Source organism: Schistosoma haematobium, chromosome ZW, assembly GCF_000699445.3.
Source record: "Schistosoma haematobium chromosome ZW, whole genome shotgun sequence".
Taxonomy (NCBI): Eukaryota; Metazoa; Platyhelminthes; class Trematoda; order Strigeidida; family Schistosomatidae; genus Schistosoma; species Schistosoma haematobium.
In genome coordinates this window covers 26,246,915-26,272,489 of record NC_067195.1, presented here as the reverse complement: position 1 = coordinate 26,272,489, position 25,575 = coordinate 26,246,915, and the positions used below count along the sequence as shown (strand labels likewise).

General features: G+C 38.9%; 1 protein-coding gene across 1 annotated transcript; it reads right to left on the bottom strand.

The window, feature by feature from the left end:
* Positions 1-4,689: 4,689 nt before the first annotated feature.
* Positions 4,690-15,940, bottom strand: NME5 (NME NM23 member 5). The gene is made up of 5 exons (XM_035729400.2): positions 12,174-15,940; positions 11,918-12,123; positions 11,764-11,864; positions 6,442-6,560; positions 4,690-6,395 (listed from the first exon to the last, which is right to left on the bottom strand). The coding sequence occupies exons 1-5, from the start codon at positions 12,348-12,350 to the stop codon at positions 6,366-6,368; spliced, it is 633 nt and encodes a 210-aa protein (XP_035586501.2). The 5' UTR covers positions 12,351-15,940; the 3' UTR covers positions 4,690-6,365.
* Between the last annotated feature and the right edge of the window lie 9,635 nt (positions 15,941-25,575).

Sequence of the window (25,575 nt, the reverse complement as noted above, 5' to 3'; positions counted from 1 at the left end):
AATCACCTGCTTCGATCTGGGCACCCGGGCAGTATCACAGCCTATACACAAATCAGGTGACTTGTGTGGTTCATATGTATTCGGTGCCCTTTTGTATCAATATTTATGTGTTCAAATAAATAAGTAAAGTTAATATGAATTGGATACTGAAGTATACTTTCATTTTTGACAGCACCAGATGTCACTTATCTACCTAGGCAGATTTGCTAGTAGCTACTTGAAACCTTTTTTTCTACAATCACAAACATTATTTGCATTCTCGTTGATATTGTTATTTAAGTCGTTATTTAAACACATACATTAAGCTTACGGTTTTGGTCGACTGACTGACTAAGTTTAAAATAGGGTGAATCCGTTTGTTTTTCACATTTCCTAGAATAAAATACAAAGGCAATAAAGTGAGTAAAATTATAAGTTATGATGAAATACACCAAGAATTGAATGGTTCCTAATTACTCCTATTCTCCTAACATGGATCAGATGCTCTAGAATAACTAAGTCAACTACGATAATGCAATGAGAAGACGAAGTTTATCAGAATTATGTGATATATTTGCGCAATACATTTTGAACAATCTGATTACACATATACTTGTTAAGACATTTTTATATGAAAATTAAAAGGTCAGGTAGACAGATTAAAGGTAAACCGTAACAAAATAAAGAAATAATAAATTACACAAAATCAATGTGATTACCACTCTGGATAATAAGTCAGTATTACCAGAGTGAGTTAAGGTTAAGGACAAATTGTTTTTGAACGCATGAAGAGGGTTTCAGTTTACGTATAGCCGAGGCTTCACTAAACCTTAGTTTATGTCCTCTAAGGCTTTTGTATAACACTACAAATGCTGATTCGATGTCAAACTTATGACCGGTCTCAATCAAATGTTTCGCAATGGAGGATGATATCTGTCTATCCGGTGATCTTATTTGACCATTGGAATTCATTTGTCTCTGTAGCCATTTTGGTATGTGTTCATCCACCCTTAATTGCAAATCACGATTGCTCCTCCCTATGTACGCGTTTCCGCACATACGTGTAAATTGATAGACACAATAGGATATGACACAATCGCTTACGTGTTGTTTGGACTTTTGGTGAGACAGACCTTGTCTTTTCAATAATGACAGGTTGGGCTGCATAAAATGTTCGGTTGATGGCTAATTTAAGTCTCCGTTTCAACATGAGACTATTTGTGTCGCCTCTAAATGGTAACATAATGTAAACTAGCTTTTTGGGTGCCAGAGGCGTCATACATCTAATCGTATTGCAACCCTTCCACCGGTTTATGAACTTCAATGAATAACCATTATTCATCAACGTATCAGTCAAGAGCTTCGTCTCTACTCCAGTAGTATCGCTAGTACAAATACGATAGATTCTATTGAATAAGTCCTTTATTAATCCACGCTCGTAATGAATTAGGCAGTGACTATGGAAACTAAGATATTGGCTTTTTATATGTAGAACGTTGGATGGAACCGTCATCTCCTACTCATCAGTATGTCTAGAAAAGGAAGTTGGTTGTTCTTCTCTTCTTCACATGTAAGAGAAATGTGCTTTTGACTTGTATTAAGTTCTTTTAACACGCGGTTTACATCTTCAACTTTATCACCTATGATGACAAATTATTATAATGTAGACTCGCTGAAATCATACCCATCTGGTAATGCCAAACTCTTCGAATTTGGCAAGATGGATTTATTTATCGCATCAGTACTCATTTCGCTACCTGTTATAATTAACCTCTTTATTTAGATTTGACTATTAATCCTGATATTAACAAAGAATAAATACATCGTTTTTTTATTTACGACCAAGTAATTCGTTTCACATTCAAAAATAATGATGTGCGTTTATTTTTTCTTCGATATTGGTAGTATCGAATCCACTATTTCAGTGAAATGATTTAATAGGTTCAAATCTTTTGATAGAACATAATTAGGTTTCTATGTCAAGTATTGCGGGACGTAAACTTCCTATCTGCCGTGGTTGTATTTCTTAGATCAACATGATAATTATTCACTTATGACTTGTGAAATTTCAGTCAGTGACTATGGTCTATATATGTTGATCACTCTCTGGTATTTATTGGTCGCCTAAGACTAGTTCCTGTTGAGATCGTTGAAATCCGACTAACTCTGCAACAACCTATAGTACGAATCTGTACTTATATTTTAAGAATACTTAAAGTGCAACTTTATTGGCTGAAAACATTTCAGATAAGTTACCCAGAAACTTGATTAGTGGAAGTGCAAAGATTTGTTCACTTCGAGATATCTCTATTTTTATGTTTAAATAAAAAATTTCGTCTAATCCCTGAAAACTTCAACCGGTTCTATTCGTGCAACAAAGCTCAACGAACTGAAAAGGCGAATGAATGATCTTTTCCAGCTCATAAATGTGTGTTATGCCTTCTCGTACTGATGAAACCGGCAAAGTTGCTTGATGAAAGATATGTTTGTTCGAACATGGAGTGCTTACAGGTTGCTATCAAAGAAATACTTTTCAACTATCCTTGAGATGTTTACTAAAGAATATTGCCAAATTCATCACTCGCACAGTGAATATGGATTGTCCAAATGTACATAACAGCCACACTAATCAAATGAGTTTTGAGGATCCAGCTAATTTCGTTCCAATCCCATTTACTTATAATAAAAATAATCTATCCCAGATAACGCAGTAGCCTCACCCAATACGAAGTATGGTACATATTCAATAAACATTCGAACCCCTTGTTAAGTGAAGTACAATAGTTTAGAATTCTACTTAAGCTATTGTAAATGTGATTTTTTTATATATAAAAGGATAACTGATTTGTTCATAATTGTGTACTTTATCAGAATGGGTTTTGTGGAGATTTTTAGAAATTTCACAGATTGAAATCATGAGTCAGTTGAAGCTAGACCACCATTGAAAACCTGGAAGCACTGGACGGCCGTTTCGTCCTAGACAATGGTGTACGGTGGCGCAACTTCGTGGATTGGTTGAAGTTAGACATTAACACCGTTGGGTGCCGGCTCAGTGGTCTAGTGGTTAAGTGCTCGCGCGCGAAGCCAGTAGGTCCTGGGTTCGAGCCCCGCGTGGTGCGGGATCGTGGATGCGCACTGCTGAGGAGTCCCATACTGGGACGAAACGGCCGTCCAGTGCTTCCAGGTTTTCAATGGTGGTCTAGCTTCAACTGACTCATGATTTCAATCTGTGAAATTGTGCACTTTATTGTAATTCTAATATATTGCCTTTATGTGCGTTCACAATCTTCTATCTACGATCACTAGTTTGTTCGTAGCTACTAGAGTACGTTTTAGATATATCCGTATATATATCTGTATCATACAATATATTCAGTACTATCAGTTATCCTACGGATGTATAATCTCCTGTTCCCACTAAGGGTACATTCGTGAGTAATGCTGACACATCAAGTGATACCATAAATTCCTCATCAACTTTCTAATTCTCCATCTTACTGGCATCCTAACAATTATCTTTCGCATTGTTTTGCAACGTCTTTAGTGAAGTGGTCCCAGGAATTCTATAGGACGTTTCTCAGTCGCATGGTAAGGTATGTTTAGCAATGGTTTCATACGAATATATGATTGTAATTAGTAATAAAAGTTTGATTATATGGACAAGAGGGCGAATCCCCTCTTAAACTATTTTTTAAAAAGAGTATGAAATAGTGTCTCATAACTCCAAGTATATCCGTTGAAATAGTTGATAGTAAAACTGCAAATGCCACTGAATTCTTCGGCTAAATTAAAGTCGATTTAAGGTAAAATTTCGAAATGCTTATGAGTGGTTTAACTATATCCATAGATGTACACTTCCGAACATGCTAGCAAGTTATAGTGTTTTGGCAACCTATTTACTTCATGATTACAAAGTATTCAAGTACTGGTACTCCTATATAAATTAAGCACCACTGATGTGCTTTCACTTAGTGGTCAGTTCGTAAATACATTACAGGTAACACGGAACTCGTCACCCTGGATGGTGAGCAGATAGAAGTAGTTGAGAAGTTCGTGTATCTGGGTAGCTGCATAAGTGCTGGTGGGGGTGTGAGTGATGAGATCAATGCACGTATAGTGAAAGCCAGAGCGGCTTATGCCAATCTGGGCCATCTTTGGCGCCTTCGTGATGTTAGTCTGGCTGTAAAAGGTCGGATCTACAACGCGTCGGTGAGAGCAGTTTTGCTCTATGCTTGTGAAACCTGGTCTCTCCGAGTTGAGGACGTTAGACGACTCTGTGTTCGATCATCGCTGTCTCCGAAGGATTGCTGACATTCAGTGGCAACACCATGTCAGTAATGCAGAGGCTCGGCATCGTGTGTTCGGGCACAGAGATGGTAATTCAATTGGTGTCACCATCTTGAAACACCGACTTCGGTGGCTTGAACATGTTCTCCGAATGTCGTCTCAGAGAATTCCACGTCGTGCATTATTTGTCGACTCTGGGACTGGTTGGAAGAAGCGGAGAGGTGGTCAGTGCATGACATAGTGTCGTGGCATGAAAGAAAGCTGCAAAGGACTGGCTTGTGTTGGTCCTTCACGACTCCCTGGTTGGGGTCTGAGAGATGGTGCAACACAGTGGCTAGAGACGTTATCAGATATGGCTCAGAATAGAAGCCAGTGGCGATCCTGCTGTAACCTTCTTTTACTTTCTTCATAAAAAGTGGTTCTGTCTCCCGTACCTGAAAGATTTCTTCCGATTGTACCTTTGCGTTCCCTGATTACTAGCACATTACCTTACACCAATCTCTTCGTTATTGTTCTCTCTTTTTTTTGTTGCGCTCCCTAGCTTTTTTTTTTCTTTCTTTGTATTCCTCTCGAATTTTCATTGTTTTGTGTGGCGCATATATATTAGCGCTCTCTTGTACCAATATTCATGTGTCCAAATAAATAAATAAATAGAACTCGTCACGCTAGACTGCAACCCACTACCGCTTCACATCCATTACTAGGAAGAAATTTAACAAAACGAAGTATGTTTATTTTCAGATATGACTATAGGTTCTTATGAAAACTCTGCACTCTCATAATCCTTCATACGTTCTTTAAAATTTTCTTATTAGTGTTTCAAGAGGTGACCATATCGATGGGATGAGGTTTATTTGGATTATTTTCCAGCAGCCAGTCGGCCAGCCAAAGCTAGGCAAGCAGAAAATCAAACACAAGCATTTGTTATCAATAAAAACCATTCAATGTCAAATGTTTAAAGTTTCAAGTCTCATGTACATGAAGATTAAGGAGACGTTAAGTAATAATACTCAATTTTTATGAAATGAACATCTATCTTCAGTGGCTTAACAGCGTTAAAATCAATCTCAACTGATAACTGGAATTTAATTTATTTGAACAACATGATCAAAATAGTATAGGGAACCGACCACAGTTATATGGTAATCGGGAAGCTGGTGAAAGGAACCCAGTTGAACAATGTTTGGAGCAATTTAATATGTCCTTATCATTGGGATATTTTAACTTACGAAATTGTAGGTAGACGGAAATATTTTACTGAAATTCCACGTGAAATTATTGAGTTTTGAGGAGAGCTGTATTTTTATTTTATTCTCTTACTAATGAATCAGGTACATGTCATTGAGCTATTCACAAGCATAAAATCATTTTGCAAGTAAAGGGTCACCCAATTTGTCGAAATCTAATTACACTGAAACATCAATGCACAGATAAAGGACCTCACCATGCGTCTAAACAAAATATGGCATCCCAGTGGCCCATTAACTTACCATTTAACTGAGCACCTAAAAGATCATTGAAGTTGAATATTCATATAAAACTTAACAACAGTAAGATAATCTTATCCGTGAATTGTTTTTGGCGACTTAACGGCCTCGTTGATTACATTAATGTCAAAGAACAGTGTGATATTACTGAATGCCGAATTTCTAAACAAAAAAAGCATTACGTCATCTGTTGTTTTTTTACGCTATCGTAGTTCTGAACGCGAAATCGTCTATTACCTACAAAATGAGAGTATCATATCCAATATAACTGTGTCAGTCCCGGTTTGCTTTACTTTCCACATTCAATTTTACCACTCCGAGTACTACCATTATTTTATCCAAACTTTTATTTTAATTGTGGCCATTGTTGGAACTAAGAATTTAAATTCTACAGTATTTGGAATCCATTAACTAGGTACATACTTCATTCTAGTGTTTATTAAGTCTATACTAGAATAAAAGCAAACTTATGAATCAATAAATTTCGATATTAAAAAATGTTTCAGTGATTAATTAATTCAGTCTAGTAAATCAACGGCAAGAAATTAAAGCTTCTAACAAAAACAGTCCAGGTTCATTTAAAACCATGAGAACTTTATGATCCTGTATTTATTACATGCTATCGCGTGAGCTCGAAAATATCTTTGGAAAAATCAATAAGCCCATACGATAAGAAATATCAACTTACTACTGGATCCTTAGGTTTTTGTTTGCACAGTTCTGTCAAACCTTTTAGTAAAGTTGGGTTTACATTCCGAACTAAGTAATCTTTTGCTGCAAGTCTTACGGGGATCGGTGCAACGATCACTAAATGAATGAGTAATTTTAATAATAAGAACATTACATTGTGCGAAAAAAATAACCACACAATTTCAAAAACATGACAACTCTGTTTAAACATATATTTTAAGTTTGTGTTATTTTGATTAGTCAATCTACCTGCTGTATTCTTGAAAGTACCCTTCGCAAAGCATTCTGTCTCCATATTTTAGGTTGATTAGATTCCGTATGTTCATACAAGCTAACAACAAGATGATGGTTTCGCACTGAAATCTAGTCCAAAAATGGAGGGGGGTGAAATCTTTAGGCATCTTCGCTGTATTACTTATTTGGGTGACTTGGTTATCTGAGAAGTACTGATGTGAGCTACCAAAGGTAGGTTTGACGCTTAGTATTGGATTTCGTAGACAGCTTTATGGATTCTATCAACTTCAAATGGGTTTATTGATGTGCATATGCTAGAAGGGAAAATGAATTTTTACAACAATATTTGGGTTCCACGTCAGGATTTTAATTTGTACACAGAGAACTGTTTGGGAATCGTGGATCAGTGTGCTAATTCATCATACAATTTTCACAAATTTTCTATTCGAGATATTTGGAACTTTTATGATGGATAAAAACTAGGACGCATCAATATATCTTCAGTTTCCTATTGATATGCTCGGTCAACTTTGACCATTCAAAACATATTGTCATCAACCCATCGTTGTTTTAAAGCTACCCGACCGTTGTTGCTACCTTGACGTGGTGGTCGGGCTTGTCTATCGTGATGAAGCAACCGAGCTATACTGGCTGGAACAACTGTTCCTCAAGGTCCTACCATGTCAGACAGGTCGGTTGAAGAGCGGTAAAACTAAAAGCAACAAACCCAAGGTCCGAAGGCGAAGTCATACTGCTGACTGTACAGAGGTGTGACAGCAGTAAGGTGTTTCCTTCAGACAACCAGCATGACAGCGATGCTGCCTTCCCACAAGGAGGGGTGGAGTTAGAAAAGGTCGACCCTAAAAATGCACACCTCACCTTACCTCACGGATTTCCGTCTGCGGCGGTAAGGCCCTTTGAAGAACGGAGCTAACACGTCAAAAACCTCCCACGAAAAGGCCGTGCGCGACCGGCCTCAAGCAGTTGTCCCTTGAGCACTGCGGCAACGCTCTCAGGTCACTGAGACCACCTCTAATCCAATTTCCTTTTCAGGTACCTCAAGAAGAACCCTTCCTCGGTGTGGGCAACCGGGAAGTGATAACCGCCCTCATACCTCTAACAGCACTCAAGACCACTGTATTCATAATCAACCTCCCTCTTCAATTCTTATTATTCCTCCTACATCGACTTTCACCTCTAAACTTCCTCTTTCGGCTTCCTCCTCAAGTGTCACCATAGCCAACGATTCTAGTGCTCAAAACACTGTTCCAGGTCTACTGAAACCCTGCTACAAACTACTCATTCGAGTCTTCAACGTACGCACCCTATGTCAAATCGGTCAGCAGGCTTCCTTGGCTAAAACCCTAGAATTGATGTATGCTGTGTCTCCGAAACACGCATACAGGATCCCAGTGTGGTCATTCACTTGACCTCACCTCGGCAAAACGGAGAGCCAACGAGATACACCCTCCGTGTATCTGGTGACCCAATGGCCAGCTCTCGTGGACTGGCAGGAGTAGGGATAGCACTAAGCATGAGGGCGGAACAAGCACTGTTAGATTGGGTCCCCGTCAACAGTCGTCTATGTGCTGTTCGGCTAAACGGCTCCGTAAGGACTCGGAAGGATAGGGACACACGTCGTTGCCTTTTTGTCGTTTCTGCCTACGTTCCCACCGACTGAAGTGAAAGATGAATTTTACAGAAAGCTCTCTGAACTTCTTCAGAAAGCTAAACGTTCAGACATAGTACACGTGGCAGGTGACTTTAATGCCCAGATAGGTAGTTTAAACCAAACAGAAAGGCATTTAGGTGGGTATTTTAGTATTCCGGCACAACGATTAGATAATGGTGATCGCCTGCTGCAACTGTGCTGAGACAATCGTTTATTTTTAGCAAACACAAATTTTAAGCATAAAGAGAGACATCGTCTAACATGGCGACCCTCTACACCAAACCAACGATGGACTCAAATAGACCATATTGCCATCAGTCATCGTTGGAGAGGGTCGGTAGAAGATTGTCGTTCATTCTGGAGTACCTGCTTGGACTCCGACCACGCCCTAATACGGGCACGCATCTACTTGCGCCTCACTGGACGCAAAGAAAGCCACATTAAAAAGACCCATTAGAACTGAGTTGAGTAACGAGAAAACCGAAAGTAGGTTCCACGAACAACTGAGGTCACACTTAGGTAGTTCTGCAAACGAGGCTGACCCAGATGTTGCTTGGAAAGATATACAAACAGCTGTGGAAACAGCAATGAAATCTATTAGTGACTTAAACCACAGAGTTACAACGAACTAGTGGATTTCTTCAAAGTCTATCACACTGATGGATTCTCGCAAACTCGTCCCATCAGGTTCCGAACATGATGAAGAGCGACAACAAATCAGATCTAGGTTAAGAAAAAGTCTAAGAAACGACCGTGAGCAGTGGTGGGCAACGAAAGCAAAAGAGATGGAAAAGGCGGCGACTATAGGGAACACAAGACAGCTCTACAGACTAATAAAAGAGACTGGAATTAATAAGTCAAGTGTAAGTCAGACTATTTCGGAAAAAGATGACACTCATCAGAGAACAGTTCAGCTGGCCTTCAGCTACTCTACAACTGCCCTCCATTTCCAGACAGTGTGAATGGAACATTGAAGTAGGTCCCCCAACTCTAGCAGAAGTTCAAAAGGCTATAGGTAATCTGAAACGAGGAAGGGCAGCTGGTCTAGATGGATTTGCTCCAGAGGTCTTTAAGAATACTGGTCCAATTGTAGCGATTAGGTTGACTAATAGTTTAGCTAAAGTATAGGAGTTAGACGTAATCCCATCTGGCTGGTCGCAATCACTTATCGTCCCAATATATAAGAAAGGGTCAAAATCATCCTGTGACAACCACAGAGGGATTAATTTAACTAATATAGTATCTAAAATACTAGCCTCAATAATTATCAGACGCCTAACTAAGACTCGTGAACTGCAAACACGAGAGAATCAAGCTGGCTTCAGACCTGGTCGTGGCTGCATCGACCACATATTCACCATTCGTCAGATTCTAGAACACAGGCATACTTATCGGCGTCCGACAATGATAGTTGTTCTTGACTTATAAGCAGCATTTGACTCTGTTGACCGAGAGATTCTGTGGCAGTGTCTGTCATTGAAAGGCGCACCTCAGAAGTACACAAACCTTGTAAAGGCTCTTTACTCGAACGCTACTAGTCGAGTCAGAGCTTATGGCGAACTGTCATCTACTTTTGCAACCACAAGTGGTGCCCGTCAAGGCTGTCCACTTACTCCATTTCTGTTTAACTTCATCATAGACCTACTGATGGAAATAACATTCTCGTCGACTGAATTCTCGGGTATTGATCTCCTTCCAGGAGGTCCACTTATCGACTTAGAATACGCAGATGATATAGTCCTGTTTGGTGAAGACGCCGATAAAATGCAGAGTCTTTTGGTAGCACTAAGCAACAATGCCGGAATGTTTGGAATGCACTTCTCTCCCTCTAAATGCAAGTTGTTGCTTCAGGACTGGTCTGCGTCAACACCTGAACTGATGATAGGGAGTGAAGTAGTCGAACGCGTTGACAACTTCACTTTTCTTGGAAGTCTGACTGGTTCTAATGGGTTGGTGTCTGACGAAGTCTCATCACGGATTCAGAAAGCTCGTTTGGCTTTTGCGAACTTACGTTACATATGATGAAGGCGAGATATTCTTCTATCAATGGAAGGACGAGTATACTACGCGGCAGTTCGTTCTGTTCTACTTTACGGCCACTATACGTGTCGATTAAGAGTAGAAGACACCCGTAAGCTACTAGTATTTGACCACAGATGCCTTAGAAATATTGCTGGCGTCTGCTGGGATCACCGGATAAGTAATAGTGAGGTTAGACGCAGGGTATTAGGGAATGATGGTAAATCAATCGATGAGATTGTGAATCTTCATCGTCTGAGATGGTTGGGCTACGTGATACGTATGCCTGAACACTGATTACCACGACTCGCAATGCTAACCGAAGTTGGAGATGGTTGGAAGAAAGTTAGGGGCGGCCAAACCAAAACGTGGCATCAGTGTTTGAAGTCACCAACTTCTAGTCTGAGCCGTGTTGGTAGATGCAGACTACTTGGTTGGGGTCCGCGTGACTATCGTAACCAATGGTTGGAGACTCTTATTGACATGGCTCAGAATCGATCACAATGGCGTCGGTGTATACACTCCCTGTCTTCCCTTAAACTAAGAGATTAAAATCACTTCATATCTTTCTTTCTACGAACCAATTTTTTCTTCTTGTACTATATCTCTATATGCAATCTTTCTCTTATATATTACCACCTTTGACCTAACCACTGCTATGAATCCGGTGTTCATCTTGTTGTGCTGATGCGGTATGGCAACCTGGACCGATGCACATATGTGCCTGGTCCTACGTTGTAGCTGACTGACTGACTGACTGTATTAAAGCTAATTTGATTTATCTTAGAATTTTTATCTTCAACTAAGCTTTATCTTACAAATGCTTTCTTAACCATTTCTCTTACTGTCAAAGTGGGTGAAGCAAACACATGTTGAAATGTAAACAAAAAGCTAATAGGCTTACGTCAATTTTAAGGCAAAATGACGAACTAAAGTTGGTTTCTGAGTGATTCTTTGGCGCCACATAATCATAGTTTCCACTATCATAAGCATACAGTAAAAAATAGTTTATATTTTATATCAGGTACTAGATTTAGCTGGGAAGCTGTTAAAAATCAGGAAGCACTAGAGCGGCGTTTTGTTCTAATATAAGACTCCTCGTCAGCTTCCCTAAACAATCCTAGCAGGGCTCAAACTTCAAATTACTGAACTGTCATCGAGGGGTTCATGCTTTCAACTCAAGTCACTCTCCAATATTGAATGACTATCATCCACTGTAATCAATGGTGCTTATCTCATAGTCGACATGGTTCAATTCCATAGGTCATAGATTCTCACTGGATCTCTGAAAAATCGCCCCAAAGTTAGTTTCAGTAAGAATATGATTATTAGTAGCATGGCAAGTTTGGTGAGATTTGTGAGAAAGAAACACAAAACTTCATTCAAGCTACTTACTATCTGGGAAGAAGAATCTGATTTCTCTTTCAGCACTTGTAAACGAATCGCTTCCATGTATTCCATTCTGTTGATCATCTGTACCATAAATAGCTCTTAAACTACACAAGAAATATTCAATAAGAATGTTCAAGTTTCATGTTAGTAAGTTAACCTTGCAGGTGCCGTCGCCTTAGCTTTAAATGAATTTTGTGGACCAATTAATTCATGAAGAATAGATATAGCATTTTCTCTAGCTATGACTAGTACTTCTATCGGACCACTGCTAATGTAGGCAATTAATGTTGCATAAAATATTTTCCCGTAATGTTCTGCATAAAATTCGCTTGCTTGTTCTGGTGTCAAATGAACGCGTCTCTTCTATCAAATGCATCAATTTTGGTTATACATTCTGGGGAATCGATATTTACCTGTATTATCAAGAATCCTTTTCGTAAGATAAACTCTTCTATTTTATCTGCATAATTAATAATGTCCGGCTTAATAATTAAGAGTGTTCTTTCAATATGAATATATGGAGAATTTTCCCTGGACATTTCTGAAACGAGTTGTATAATTTCAAGGCCTAAAATGATATTTAAAATCATCTACGGTCTTAAGGTCTTAAAATACAAGAGAGAGCACAACTTGTCTAGTACTAAAAAAACACACCAAAACAGGATGTAGCCCAATAAATATGTCTTTTTGAAAGAATAAAATGCAAAAAGCACTTGGTACTTCGTTTAAGATATTTATCCAAGTTGAATGGATTTGGCTGCTTCATACATCAATCAGACCAGAAGTATTGTAACTAATGTACCACCCAGAAATATGTTTAGCCAGTCATTAGACTATTCGACCAACGAGCTGAATATTGCAAGGCCTGATGTCTATTCTCCTGATCACTTTGATAGATTTTATACGTTGACAGAGAGATTTCATGTAAATTTTACCTAGTGATCTTATTCAAACTTATTATTAGTGAATACCCATTTTATGAAAAGTAAGTGGACCTTTTAAAAGACACTAGTGACTTTAAGGTTTTACTCGTTGATCAAATAATATCGTTAGTTATAAGCTTCTGTGGTGACTTTAGATGTAAGGAGATTTCCTTCTATTTGTGAAAGGGTAATAAAATATCGGTTTGTGGATATACATTTAAAACATTCAAAGCAGCAGTGAAGTCCATGGGGTTCAACAATAAGCGGTTAAAGCGACGAATTAAAAATGCTTGTTTTACGTCGATTGATATAATCATCTAAAGCTGTTCTTTCGATTCAAGAAACCTATTTTCCACAAAGAATTCGAAAAGATAGCACTTGGTATTGCATTCAACAGTGATACAGGTAAAAGGTCCAGGTCTGGAGATTACGTCTCATAGAAGATAAGTGATCTCACACGATATTCTTCGTTGTTGATTGGGACGTTTCTTTTTAAGTTATGGTATCTCAAGCTGTCAATGTGACTGTGTTAATACTTCATTTTATTTGATTATTAGCCGTGATGGAGACTGTGAAAAAATTCACGACCTGTCATCTCTTGTGTTGAGTTTGTCTTAATCTGCTAACCCATGTTTTCCTTTAGCTCAGTCAGTCAAACAGACGTAACGTAGAACCTGGCACGTATGCATATCGCCCCAAGTTGCCATATCTCGTTAGCACAGAGAGGTGAAAATCGTCAGAGCAAATCCCAGAGTATTAGATGTGGTAACATTATTAAAAAATTTCGCCTGAAGCCCCTTTTGGGGTTACTGCAGATCCCGAACCCGGATGGAGGAGGGTTGGGCATGGAATTAGCGACCCCATCCCGTAGACAACTAACTCGCAAAAAAACGCTAGTCAGAAAGGACAATTCAAACTAAAACTATTAACGGCAATAGGAAAGACTAGTCATCTAAGATAAATTAGTGAAATAACGAAACAGAATTTGTGAGGAATCCATAAATCTAGGGTCTAACGCAAGATAAAGATTGGGTGTATCTGGGTTATTTTAAACGACTTAGCTACTACATTCAAAGTCTAACCATTGGAAACGATAATCACACGGACCAGGGTCATGGTGAGGCAGTAACTCCAGGACCTAGCATTAGCGTTTGCCAATTCAAGCTACTACAACTCATAATCGCAAAGAAAAGGGGATTAACTAGACGGGAATCAAACATGAGAAAACTACCAAACGAGTCAAAGGTCTGAATTTGTAGCAAACACAGTTGCTTCTAGTTAGTTTGGAGGCAAGCCTTATCAAACGCGTTCTTCTGCATATATTGCACCATTGTAACAGCCATTGAACAAAATGTTGAGACCCAAAACAAAGTAATTATTCTGACTGCGGTTTCACTACGCATCAAATCGTACTCCGTCTTCACTAGAGAATGTAGGTATTGTTTGAGACACGGTAGTTTGAAGGACAGTATTATTTAATGAACTTCAACATGATTTCACCATCGAAATAATAAGATACAATAAAATGTAGTAAAAAGACTTTGATGATATCGAGCTGGAAAACCTGAATTATATGTTTAAAAGCAGACAGTAGTTAAATTTTTCTAGCCCTATTAACATAAACTAGTTCCTAGCGTCTTAAAATCCTTCTTAATTGTATTACAATCAATTATGCTATCAATTCATTTTTTCGAATCTCTTCTAACTCAGTAGTTTTAGTTTTAACTGAGATTTACCCATTTCTTTCTGAATTATTAGCATCTTCTCATTATGTAGTTGCTTATTGTTAACCCCTTAATTTATTATTACTATCAATATTTTAGAGTTTCTAACTGGAAATGATATACATTCGCAATATTTTTATTTATTCTGTTAATTCAACTACATCTCTGCTGTACTATGCTGGTATGTGTCCACAACACCTCTCAATGAAACTCATTTGTCTAAGTGCTTCTAATCCACCTTGTAATTCTGACTTTTAAATACCACAGATTGTAAACAGGTAACAAGAACCTGACGAAACACAAAACGCACACATGTTAATTAGCTCAGGATCCCGTTCTTCTACTAAAAATACATTCGTTAGAACTGGAGTTTCTTATTGTACAGGTTTCTTACTATATAAGTGAGAATAACGATCAGATAAATTAGTTAATACTTCATGTCGTAGTGGCTTAGGTTAGCTGTTACTTTACATATTTCTTTTTGAAGCCTAATATTTCACCACGTGTGACATTGTCGCCCTACTTTCTTATGTCTTTTAGTCCATTTTTCCACTTTAATTTTTCCTCAGTTCTCTCCTTCTCTGCTATCTAGAACAGGAGCAATATTATTTAAACATTATGAGACCCTCTGTGCGATTAACACCCATTAGCAGCATTGTAGCGGTGTACTTATTAGCATGTTAGGACGTCACATTAAATCTATCTTGCTTGAAAGTATGACGTATCTTCTCTAAAATTTGTGACTCCTTGACCATGAAGCATCAACTTGTGTGTCTAATTGATGAAGATTTAGCAATGTATGTTTTTGAACAAATCGGCTGATATAATATAATGTCAACTCATTCGCCAGGCACTTAGGTATGAGCCACACTGTAAATGTGAGGGCTGATAATACTACCTGGCCGCCAGAACTTAAATAGGTCAGAAACTTTCTGTAATAGTTTAACAGTGTCATCGTTAGAACTTCCCTCTATCGTTATGAAACTGTAATTACTAGCTAAAACGGTCTTGCTTAAATATTACTAATGTATGTGAGACAATGATGGCATATCAAGGAAGCTCGAATCCGACATGTTACCGTAAACTGGATACATGTCTTTAAGGTGAAAACATCAGAGAAAAACCCCTAGGGCCATGGATTTGTTTAGTAATTTATTTTCACTTCAGATGGCAAAAGCCACCAAACTGGCGATTGACAGTTTGGAAACACTCATTTTATTTGTTCCAGCGTGTTATACAGCCATAACTGGGTGTCAGGTTTACACTCTCTGGGGATATCATCGAAAGAAATATTCACAAGCGTAGAGTTTGCTAAGGTTTGGGGAGTAAAATTGTATTTGATGGTCTTTATTCATTAAGCTCAGTAGATTTGGAATTTCAATCATCCGTTCTCTCTGAAGATCTTGCAAAGATTCTTTAATGACGTGAGAGAAAAATTGAATAGCGGTTATTCCAGAAGGAAAGGACATGTACGTAACAACCTGCGAATCTGACTGCTGTCAGGATTTTCTAACAGTAGCGATTTGTTTTACCAAACACAAAAGTAAGTCTCATCCAATGTTTGTACGTATTATCGGTAAATAATTTAAGGGAACCCAGGAATAACTAATAATTCTTATTCCATTTTATAATTCAATCGATCACTGCCAATATTTTTGTAGGTCGTGGTTTAAATTTTCGAAATTAAGTGACTTATTACACACAAATCAACCTCCTAAATTAGTTGAACTGCTTGGAAGTTAACCTTCGTGTGAAAGTAATAGCGAACACAGATACTTAGGACAAAAGTGGGCTACTTTTGTTGAGATCAAAATTTTGAAACAAGGCTTACCAAGAGAGAGATTTAAGAAAAATTCGCAATCTCCCTGTGGCAGACGAAAGAGGCAACATTCTGATGCATTTCCGCCAAGAATTCCGTCAAATTTCCTCAAAGAATACCCGCCCCGATTTCACCATTGTTGTTCGCCTGGCTTGATTTTAGGCAGTAAGCGCATCCAAAAGTGAGTAGACGTGCAAAAATAGATGTCATAAAACTCCAGTTAAGTCATTTTGTTTTCTGTCCTTAAATCAAAAATATCGTATGATTCATCGTTCAACAAGCAACAAATGATGGTGTTCATCCAGCCAAATATTTATGGAAATTTTGAGCGAGACTATAGTTTATGGACGAACCAATCAGATTTAGGATAACAGGTCCTGGATTTGGGCGCGAAATTCACTCACTTATTTGTCTAAATAGTGTTTTGGCATTTTGGATGATGTCAGTTCGTGATGAAAACCATAAATCTAAACCCTAACCCTTACCATCAACTGTAAATCATAATCCCTATTCTTTATACTTCTTTATAAACCTCATTCACCTCCAGTAAGCAGGCAGACATTCTCAAGGTCACTTTAGCGTCGCTCAAATGTCCATAAATTATGGTCTCACCACTTCTAGATATAATCACTGACTAGATGCAATGACGTATATTGTGGAGAACAATGTGTAAGACCAAGACAAACAAAAGAGCACGAATTATTGAACCAAAATCCAAGGTTTTGAACTATTCTACACCCAAAAATGCACAAACTAAATCATAAATAGCGTAATCACTGAAAAATCTAACAATTTTCGCAGGTTTGCAAGGGAGATACGATAAAAGGTCCTTATAATAATTACTTTAATGAATAGCAAACAATTTCACGGACTATTTTGTAGTGGTTACTTATTTCATTGCGTTAAAATCACGAGAGATGTGGTAACTAACTGCGAACTACCTTGAAGAGATTTTCAAAACTGCTGGAACCGGTACCATAGAAACCGAAATTCAATGAACAACATGCTCACAAGAGACGAATATAAATCGAATAGTTATTTTGTACTTCCACTTAAACGTTAAGGAGTGGTTTCAGATATTTGATAGCATCTAGTGAAGATATTCTATCCACCCAACTGCATTAGCCGTATTTCACTTGACAATTTTTCGGAGGTCGGTATATTTTGGGGGTAGGTGAGAATATGTGTCCCAGAAATGGTGAGATCATTGTTACTGGCACCTTTCACACCACAGGCTGGCCGTTTGGTCGGTCGCAACAAAGTTTTGTGATCAAAATGGGAATAATGAACAGACGCAGATAGAAGATAAAACTTACAAAACAAATAAATAGATAGATGAAGACAAGTGAATAATTTGCAATAATGATTTGTCAAATAAGAGAAAATGCTTGGGCAAGGATGTGACAGGGAGTGTAAAGGGAATAAAATCAGTAAGTGTGATAGCGTATTGCCTTAGAGGTACATTTACGTTTTGTCTTTGCATGTAACACGTATCAATGTACGTATGTGTCTATGTATGTCTGTGTGTGTAAGTCTGTGTGTATATATGCACATGTATATGAATGAACGTGTTTTTATGTACATATTAATTTAGTTGTGTATGTGGGCATGTATGTACATATGTGTGAAGGTACGAATGGATGGATTAACCGGCCTCGGGGGTGGGGTAACCTGGACTACTCAGGATGTTCTATACCATGATCCCATCCTTTTTCGTCCTTTTATAGCTGAGGCGAAACACCCCAAATCAATGAGATCGATCTCCATACGATTTGCCTTTCGATTATGTAAAGTTCTTTGTCTCACGTCTCTACTATCGTTTCAAGAGATACCAAACTTTCTTAAGGAGAAAACTTCAATAATGTTATGGGCTCAAGGGTTTGACCGGGCGTAAATCCCAAGCAATATCTAGAACAGGTCACATGTCAACATGCTCAGCTGTGAATTGGGTCAGGATGTAGGATTTATTTGGGTCTCCTGGATAGTTATCGCTCGTTATCACGTCTAATGTCAGCAATACACTTGGGCCAAACTGTGTTGAACTGCTGGAGAGGTGATAATAAATGTAGGTGGGAAATCTGTCTCTCCACGTGAGCACAGAAGAAATGTTGTTGACATATATGAAGGACGAAAAATGGCGTAATGATGGCTCCTCAAGATACCTAAGACACAGTCTTTCTCTAGCCTCAGAGCCCTCTACTTCCGTTCATAACCTTGTGTTGTGAGACTAATATTTCAACCAAGAAAATGGCGGTTTTGTGTAAACCACTTACCAGTGATCATTCTGTCTCACGTTATTATATCAGTGACGGCCGCATTGAAAATGCCCAGAGTTGTACGCCCTCCCTCAAGATTCCCGGAATTGAACATTTTTGCCAAACGTTGTGTGGTTGCAATGCGATGGTTAAATGAAATTTGGTAAAACCCAAGCGAACTTTATGGAATTAATGAAGTTTTATTAAATTTTTGCCAATTTGTAACGCCAATTGCACACCACGAGAAATCAGTGGATGTTTATAATATGGACGTACAATTGGGAACGAGGTTTCGATAGAAATATTGCAATCTATGCCAACCTTTTGGTTCCTTCAACGAAGCAGTAACCAGTTGTTGTTTTACTATTTTTATCTCCTCTCAAATTTAACTGACCTCAAGAAGGTTTTTGTTGTGTTGAATTCAGTAGAACATAGGGCTCCTTAAATATATTTTTAGAGTCTAACATTAAACCACAGAACTCAGAATGTTCAAATGATTTATTAGGTTATTGAGAACCTGTAGAATCATGGTCTACTATGATATTAGTACTGCTCTAATAATAGACCTAATCATATAATTGTAGATTTTTCATGATATAACTGCCTAGTCTATAAGACCTTACGTGGAAGTCACATCATCCTCTACACCAACTCACTGTATCGTAACAACTACCAATGCATGATGGAGAACAAGCTTAGGCTAGAGATAGAACAATATATGTAATATGAATAAAAGATATAGGATAACATTCAACAAGGACCACGCCTGCATGGCCGAGCCATGCCATTCGACCAACTCCAGTTCATTCAATACATTCTTCCCGCCTTCTCCATCGTTAGGTATTTCTCCGCGTTAAATATTGAATATCTATTTTCTGAGTAGTCTCATGTTCAGCTTTGTGGATTGTGTGGTTATTGTCCGATGCCACTACACTACTCTCCCATCAGAATCAACGTGATGTTGGTTCTATACCGAATTGGATGGGATTGTCGTGCGCCGAAGGTTACCAAGACTAGTAAGAATCTCCCGGGTAATGATAAGCTGAAAGATAAATCAAAAAGAAGGCGGCAGCATCTGGTCGGGAAATACATGTAATAATCTTAAAATATCTGCTTTCATGATTAACACGCTTAAAATGAAAATTTGGGTGAAGATTATTTGATCTATAAAAAATGGGAATACAATAATAATAATAAAACGATGCGTGTTGATAGCCGATGGTTAATAACTTAACGCATAGGTAGTAAGTATTGTGTTTAGAAATATTAAAGTAATGAATATTTTAGAAATGTTAATATCGGTATTAGTTTTGGTTTAAATTATGAAATCAATTTACAATTATGCTGTTAACCCGTCCATATATGATTTCCAATTGCATCTATATTAGTAGGCTAACTGAAAGAACAAAAGTATTACCGTGGAGAAGAATTCCAACTAGTGCTCCAGTTAGTTTGATACGGTTTATTTAGTTACGGAGAGATTTTCTCAACCTCATTTTTACTTGACCGTGATAGAATTTAGTAATACTACTAATACACATGAATGGTTATCAAAACAAAATTTAGATATGTGAGTGATAATAATATGGATTTTGGACAGATAACTAAGAGTGATTCGTTAAACATGATTGCATTCGTATGAGACATGCTCTAGACTCAATGTTCTGTTCTGTGGCAGACTATTTATTTATATTTATACGTGCCGGCTGATTGGGCATACAAGTTAGTTGCAAGTATACAGTTTATCATAAGGCGAAATACGATTTAATTGAGATACAGTGGTTATAAGTTATTGAAATCAGTTAAGCCTATGTGTCATATTACTAAGTGATGTGGTGCTGCAAGATGTATTTGGCTAAATAAGTTTTTACAAGATGGTTAATAGTGAAAGATGCTCATGTGATTATCAGAGAGAACATAAGTTGTAACCAAGGGGAGTACGCTCCCAACTCATGTCTATGATAATGGCTTGAACCTTAGTCAGTGTTGGGGTAAATTCGACATTGGTGTTTTCAGTTTGCAGGAGATTTGCTCGACTGTTTATACTGATTATTTGCATGCATGATTGTGTCGCTAAACCATCAATTAGACTGACAAAATTCTGAGATATTTACTGAATGAGCAACTGTGGAGAAACACACTGTAATCATCTGTAGTCAGTCAGTCAGTCAGCTACAACGTAGGACCAGGCACATATGTGCATCGGTCCAGGTTGCCATACCGCATCAGCACAACAAGATGAACACCGGATTCATAGCAGTGGTTAGGTCAAAGGTGGTAATATATAAGAGAAAGATTGCATATAGAGATATAGTACAAGAAGAAAAAATTGGTTCGTAGAAAGAAAGATATGAAGTGATTTTAATCTCTTAGTTTAAGGGAAGACAGGGAGTGTATACACCGACGCCATTGTGATCGATTCTGAGCCATGTCAATAAGAGTCTCCAACCATTGGTTACGATAGTCACGCGGACCCCAACCAAGTAGTCTGCATCTACCAACACGGCTCAGACTAGAAGTTGGTGACTTCAAACACTGATGCCACGTTTTGGTTTGGCCGCCCCTAACTTTCTTCCAACCATCTCCAACTTCGGTTAGCATTGCGAGTCGTGGTAATCAGTGTTCAGGCATACGTATCACGTAGCCCAACCATCTCAGACGATGAAGATTCACAATCTCATCGATTGATTTACCATCATTCCCTAATACCCTGCGTCTAACCTCACTATTACTTATCCGGTGATCCCAGCAGACGCCAGCAATATTTCTAAGGCATCTGTGGTCAAATACTAGTAGCTTACGGGTGTCTTCTACTCTTAATCGACACGTATAGTGGCCGTAAAGTAGAACAGAACGAACTGCCGCGTAGTATACTCGTCCTTCCATTGATAGAAGAATATCTCGCCTTCATCATATGTAACGTAAGTTCGCAAAAGCCAAACGAGCTTTCTGAATCCGTGATGAGACTTCGTCAGACACCAACCCATTAGAACCAGTCAGACTTCCAAGAAAAGTGAAGTTGTCGACGCGTTCGACTACTTCACTCCCTATCATCAGTCCAGGTGTTGATGCACGTCAGTACTGAGTCTGACGAATAGTGAACATGGTCGATACAACCACGACCAGTCCTGAAACCAGCCTGATTTTCTCGTGTTTGCAATTCACAAGTAATTGCTAAGCGCCCGATAATTATTGAGGCTAGTATTTTAAATACTATATTAGTTAAACTAGTCTCTCTATAGTTATCACAGGATGATTTTAACCCTCTCTTATATATTGGGACAATCAGTGATTGTGACCAGTCAGATGGGATTACGTCTAACTCCCATACTTTAGCTAAACTATTAGTCAACCTAATCGCTACAATTGGACCAGTATTCTTAAAGACCTCTGGAGCCAATGCATCTGAACCAGACGCTCTTCCTCGTTCAGATTGGCTATAGCTTTTTGAACTTCAACTAGAGTCGAGAGACCTAGTTCAGTGTTCTATTCAGGCTGTTTTGGAATGGTGAACAGCTGTAGAGTAGCTGAAGGTCAGCTGAACTGCTCCCTAGTGTTTCGCCCATCGTTCTAAACGTCTGAGCTGAGAGCAGATAAGTATCGTCTTTTTCTGAGATCGTCTCACTTACAAATGACTTCTTAATTCCAGTTTCTTTCATTAGTCTGAAAAGCTGTTTTGGGTTACCTACAGCCGATGCCTTTTCTATTTCTTCTGCTTTCGTTGCCCGGTCACTGCTGACGATCGTTCTGTAGACTTTTGGTTAACCTAGATCTGATTTGATTTTTCTCGTCATCATGTTCGGAGCATCATGAGAAAAGTTTACGAGAGTCTATCGGTGCAATAAATGTCAGCCTCGTTTGCAGAACTACCTAAGTATGACCTCAGTTGTTCGTGGAACCTACTTTCGGTTTTCTCGTTACTCAACTCAGTTCTAATGGGTCTTTTTAATGTGGCTTTCTTTGCGTCCAGTGAGGCGCAAGTAGATGCGTGCCCGTATTAGGGCATGGTCGGAGTCCAAGCAGGTACTCCAGAATGAACGACAATCTTCTACCGACCCTCTCCAACGATGACTGATGGCAATATGGTCTATTTGAGTCCATCGTTGGTTTGGTGTAGAGGGTCGCCATGTTAGACGATGTCTCTCTTTATGCTTAAAATTTGTGTTTGCTAAAAATAAACGATTGTCTCAGCACAGTTGCAGCAGGCGATCACCATTATCTAATCGTTGTGCCGGAATACTAAAATACCCACCTAAATGCCTTTCTGTTTGGTTTAAACTACCTATCTGGGCATTAAAGTCACCTGCCACGTGTACTATGTCTGAACGTTTAGCTTTCTGAAGAAGTTCAGAGAGCTTTCTGTAAAATTCATCTTTCACTTCAGTCGGTGGGAACGTAGGCAGAAACGACAAAAAGGCAACGACGTGTGTCCCTATCCTTCCGAGTCCTTACGGAGCCGTTTAGCCGAACAGCACATAGACGACTGTTGACGGGGACCCAATCTAACAGTGCTTGTTCCGCCCTCATGCTTAGTGCTATCCCTACTCCTGCCAGTCCACGAGAGCTGGCCATTGGGTCACCAGATACACGGAGGGTGTATCTCGTTGGCTCTCCGTTTTGCCGAGGTGAGGTCAAGTGAATGACCACACTGGGATCCTGTATGCGTGTTTCGGAGACACAGCATACATCAATTCTAGGGTTTTAGCCAAGGAAGCCTGCTGACCGATTTGACATAGGGTGCGTACGTTGAAGACTCGAATGAGTAGTTTGTAGCAGGGTTTCAGTAGACCTGGAACAGTGTTTTGAGCACTAGAATCGTTGGCTATGGTGACACTTGAGGAGGAAGCCGAAAGAGGAAGTTTAGAGGTGAAAGTCGATGTAGGAGGAATAATAGGAATTGAAGAGGGAGGTTGATTATGAATACAGTGGTCTTGAGTGCTGTTAGAGGTATGAGGGCGGTTATCACTTCCCGGTTGCCCACACCGAGGAAGGGTTCTTCTTGAGGTACCTGAAAAGGAAATTGGATTAGAGGTGGTCTCAGTGACCTGAGAGCGTTGCCGCAGTGCTCAAGGGACAACTGCTTGAGGCCGGTCGCGCACGGCCTTTTCGTGGGAGGTTTTTGACGTGTTAGCTCCGTTCTTCAAAGGGCCTTACCGCCGCAGACGGAAATCCGTGAGGTAAGGTGAGGTGTGCATTTTTAGGGTCGACCTTTTCTAACTCCACCCCTCCTTGTGGGAAGGCAGCATCGCTGTCATGCTGGTTGTCTGAAGGAAACACCTTACTGCTGTCACACCTCTGTACAGTCAGCAGTATGACTTCGCCTTCGGACCTTGGGTTTGTTGCTTTTAGTTTTACCGCTCTTCAACCGACCTGTCTGACATGGTAGGACCTTGAGGAACAGTTGTTCCAGCCAGTATAGCTCGGTTGCTTCATCACGATAGACAAGCCCGACCACCACTTCAAGGTAGCAACAACGATCGGGATCATCTGTAGTGAATGAAGATAAAAGAAAAACAACACTAGTGATAATTTGCTCACCGATTTTGTTAATAGTTTCATTAATTTTATCAATCATATTACGTGATTGTCAAGTCATGACAATGCTTTATGCCGATATCCTGAAACTATTACGTTTAACTAGTTATAGTGTTGATTGTGGATTAGTCATTGGAAAAATAGTTATTGTTGCTTTAGGTGATTCGAAATTATCAGAAATTTACAACGTTAAAGAATCCGAGACGCCTAATTTAATTATAAATTTCAATTCAGAAATATTCTTTTATTGTTAATTTTAGTAGGCTACGGAGTTTTGGTTTTAAACGTTTGTTTAGCCAACAGCTACCTGAGGATTTAGTTATTTTACTAGTGCAGTTGATAGCACCTAAATTTTTAATCTTATTATCTAAACGATGTTCGCATTTTAGGCTGCTAATATGATAAACCAAGCCATAAACTTTAATACGATTAGCAACAACGACTATGATAGGTTTATTGATAAATGTTAAAGGCGATTCAGATGATTTCTAAATTTAGAAGACATGAAGATATAGTGTAACGTATGTACGGGCCAAGTTAACATGCAGGTTGTTGACGTATATGACAATTTAAAAATAATGAACATGACCAGATAAATAGTTCAAAGTTAAGACTGCTTGTGAAACTTCAGGCGGGAATATGACGAGTTATAAACATTCCATAAGAAGTTACTGCATTTAGCCTAGGGACACTTACAAATATATGGCAAAAGCAACTGGAAAACATATACATGTTAAGTACAAAAAATCATTAAGTAAAATAGTTGAACTCGCCTTGATTATTTTTGAAAATTAGATTATTCAGTGGACGACATATATAACGCTATTCGTGAGTAGTAATGATCCAAAAGTATCCAGAATAAAACATGCAGTATGGCAATCACTTCCAGGGTGCTTGATGCTGTTGACGTTTTTGCCGCTAGCTCGGACCAGAACAATCGAATGAATCCAGATAATTGTGTGGCCACCACTGAACGACCCATCGTATGTTTTCGGAGAAGTATCGTCCTTGTTGTTTGGCAATGGCTTCCGTGTCTAGTAGCAGGGGATCACCAAATCCTCCAGGCAGGAACCTAGGTATGTCAACAATAAAAGAGGAAAAGAAATTGGTAAATCATAGTGTGATGCTGTCCTTAGTCCTTAAGAATGGATCAAGTTGCCTCTTGAAGGACTCCTGAGAAGTCGCTTGGACTAGCTCGCTCGGCAGCGAATTCCAGCATTTGACAACTCTTAAGGAGTAGAAGTTGTGTCTACATTCCGTCTTGCTATTTTGTGTTTCCAGTTTCTGGGTGTTACATCTTAGGTTGTTATTCGAACCAAGCTTAAGTAGGTGTTTAAAAGGATGTCCAGAAGTGTTAAGAATACTATAAGCCATTAATAAATCACCTCTAAGACGCCTATACTCTAATGGGTAAAGATCTAGTGAATGGAGGCCTTCTTCGTAAGGTTTACACTTGAGTCCTCGAACTGATTTCGTGGCTCGCTCCAAAGTGACCTTGTCCTTTTGGAGTGAGGGGGGAAGTATTATGTTTCCGTACTCTAAATGGGGACGGATGAGGT

Excerpts from the sequence above, each read along its gene's own strand:
- NME5 (XM_035729400.2), bottom strand. The coding sequence starts at position 12,350 with ATGATTTTAAATATCATTTTAGGCCTTGAAATTATACAACTCGTTTCA. Across the intron at positions 11,865-11,917 it reads AAGGCGACGGCACCTGCAAG|TTTAAGAGCTATTTATGGTA; the intron begins GTTAACTTACTA and ends TTTCTTGTGTAG. Across the intron at positions 6,396-6,441 it reads AAAAACCTAAGGATCCAGTA|ATATTTTCGAGCTCACGCGA; the intron begins GTAAGTTGATAT and ends ATTTTTCCAAAG.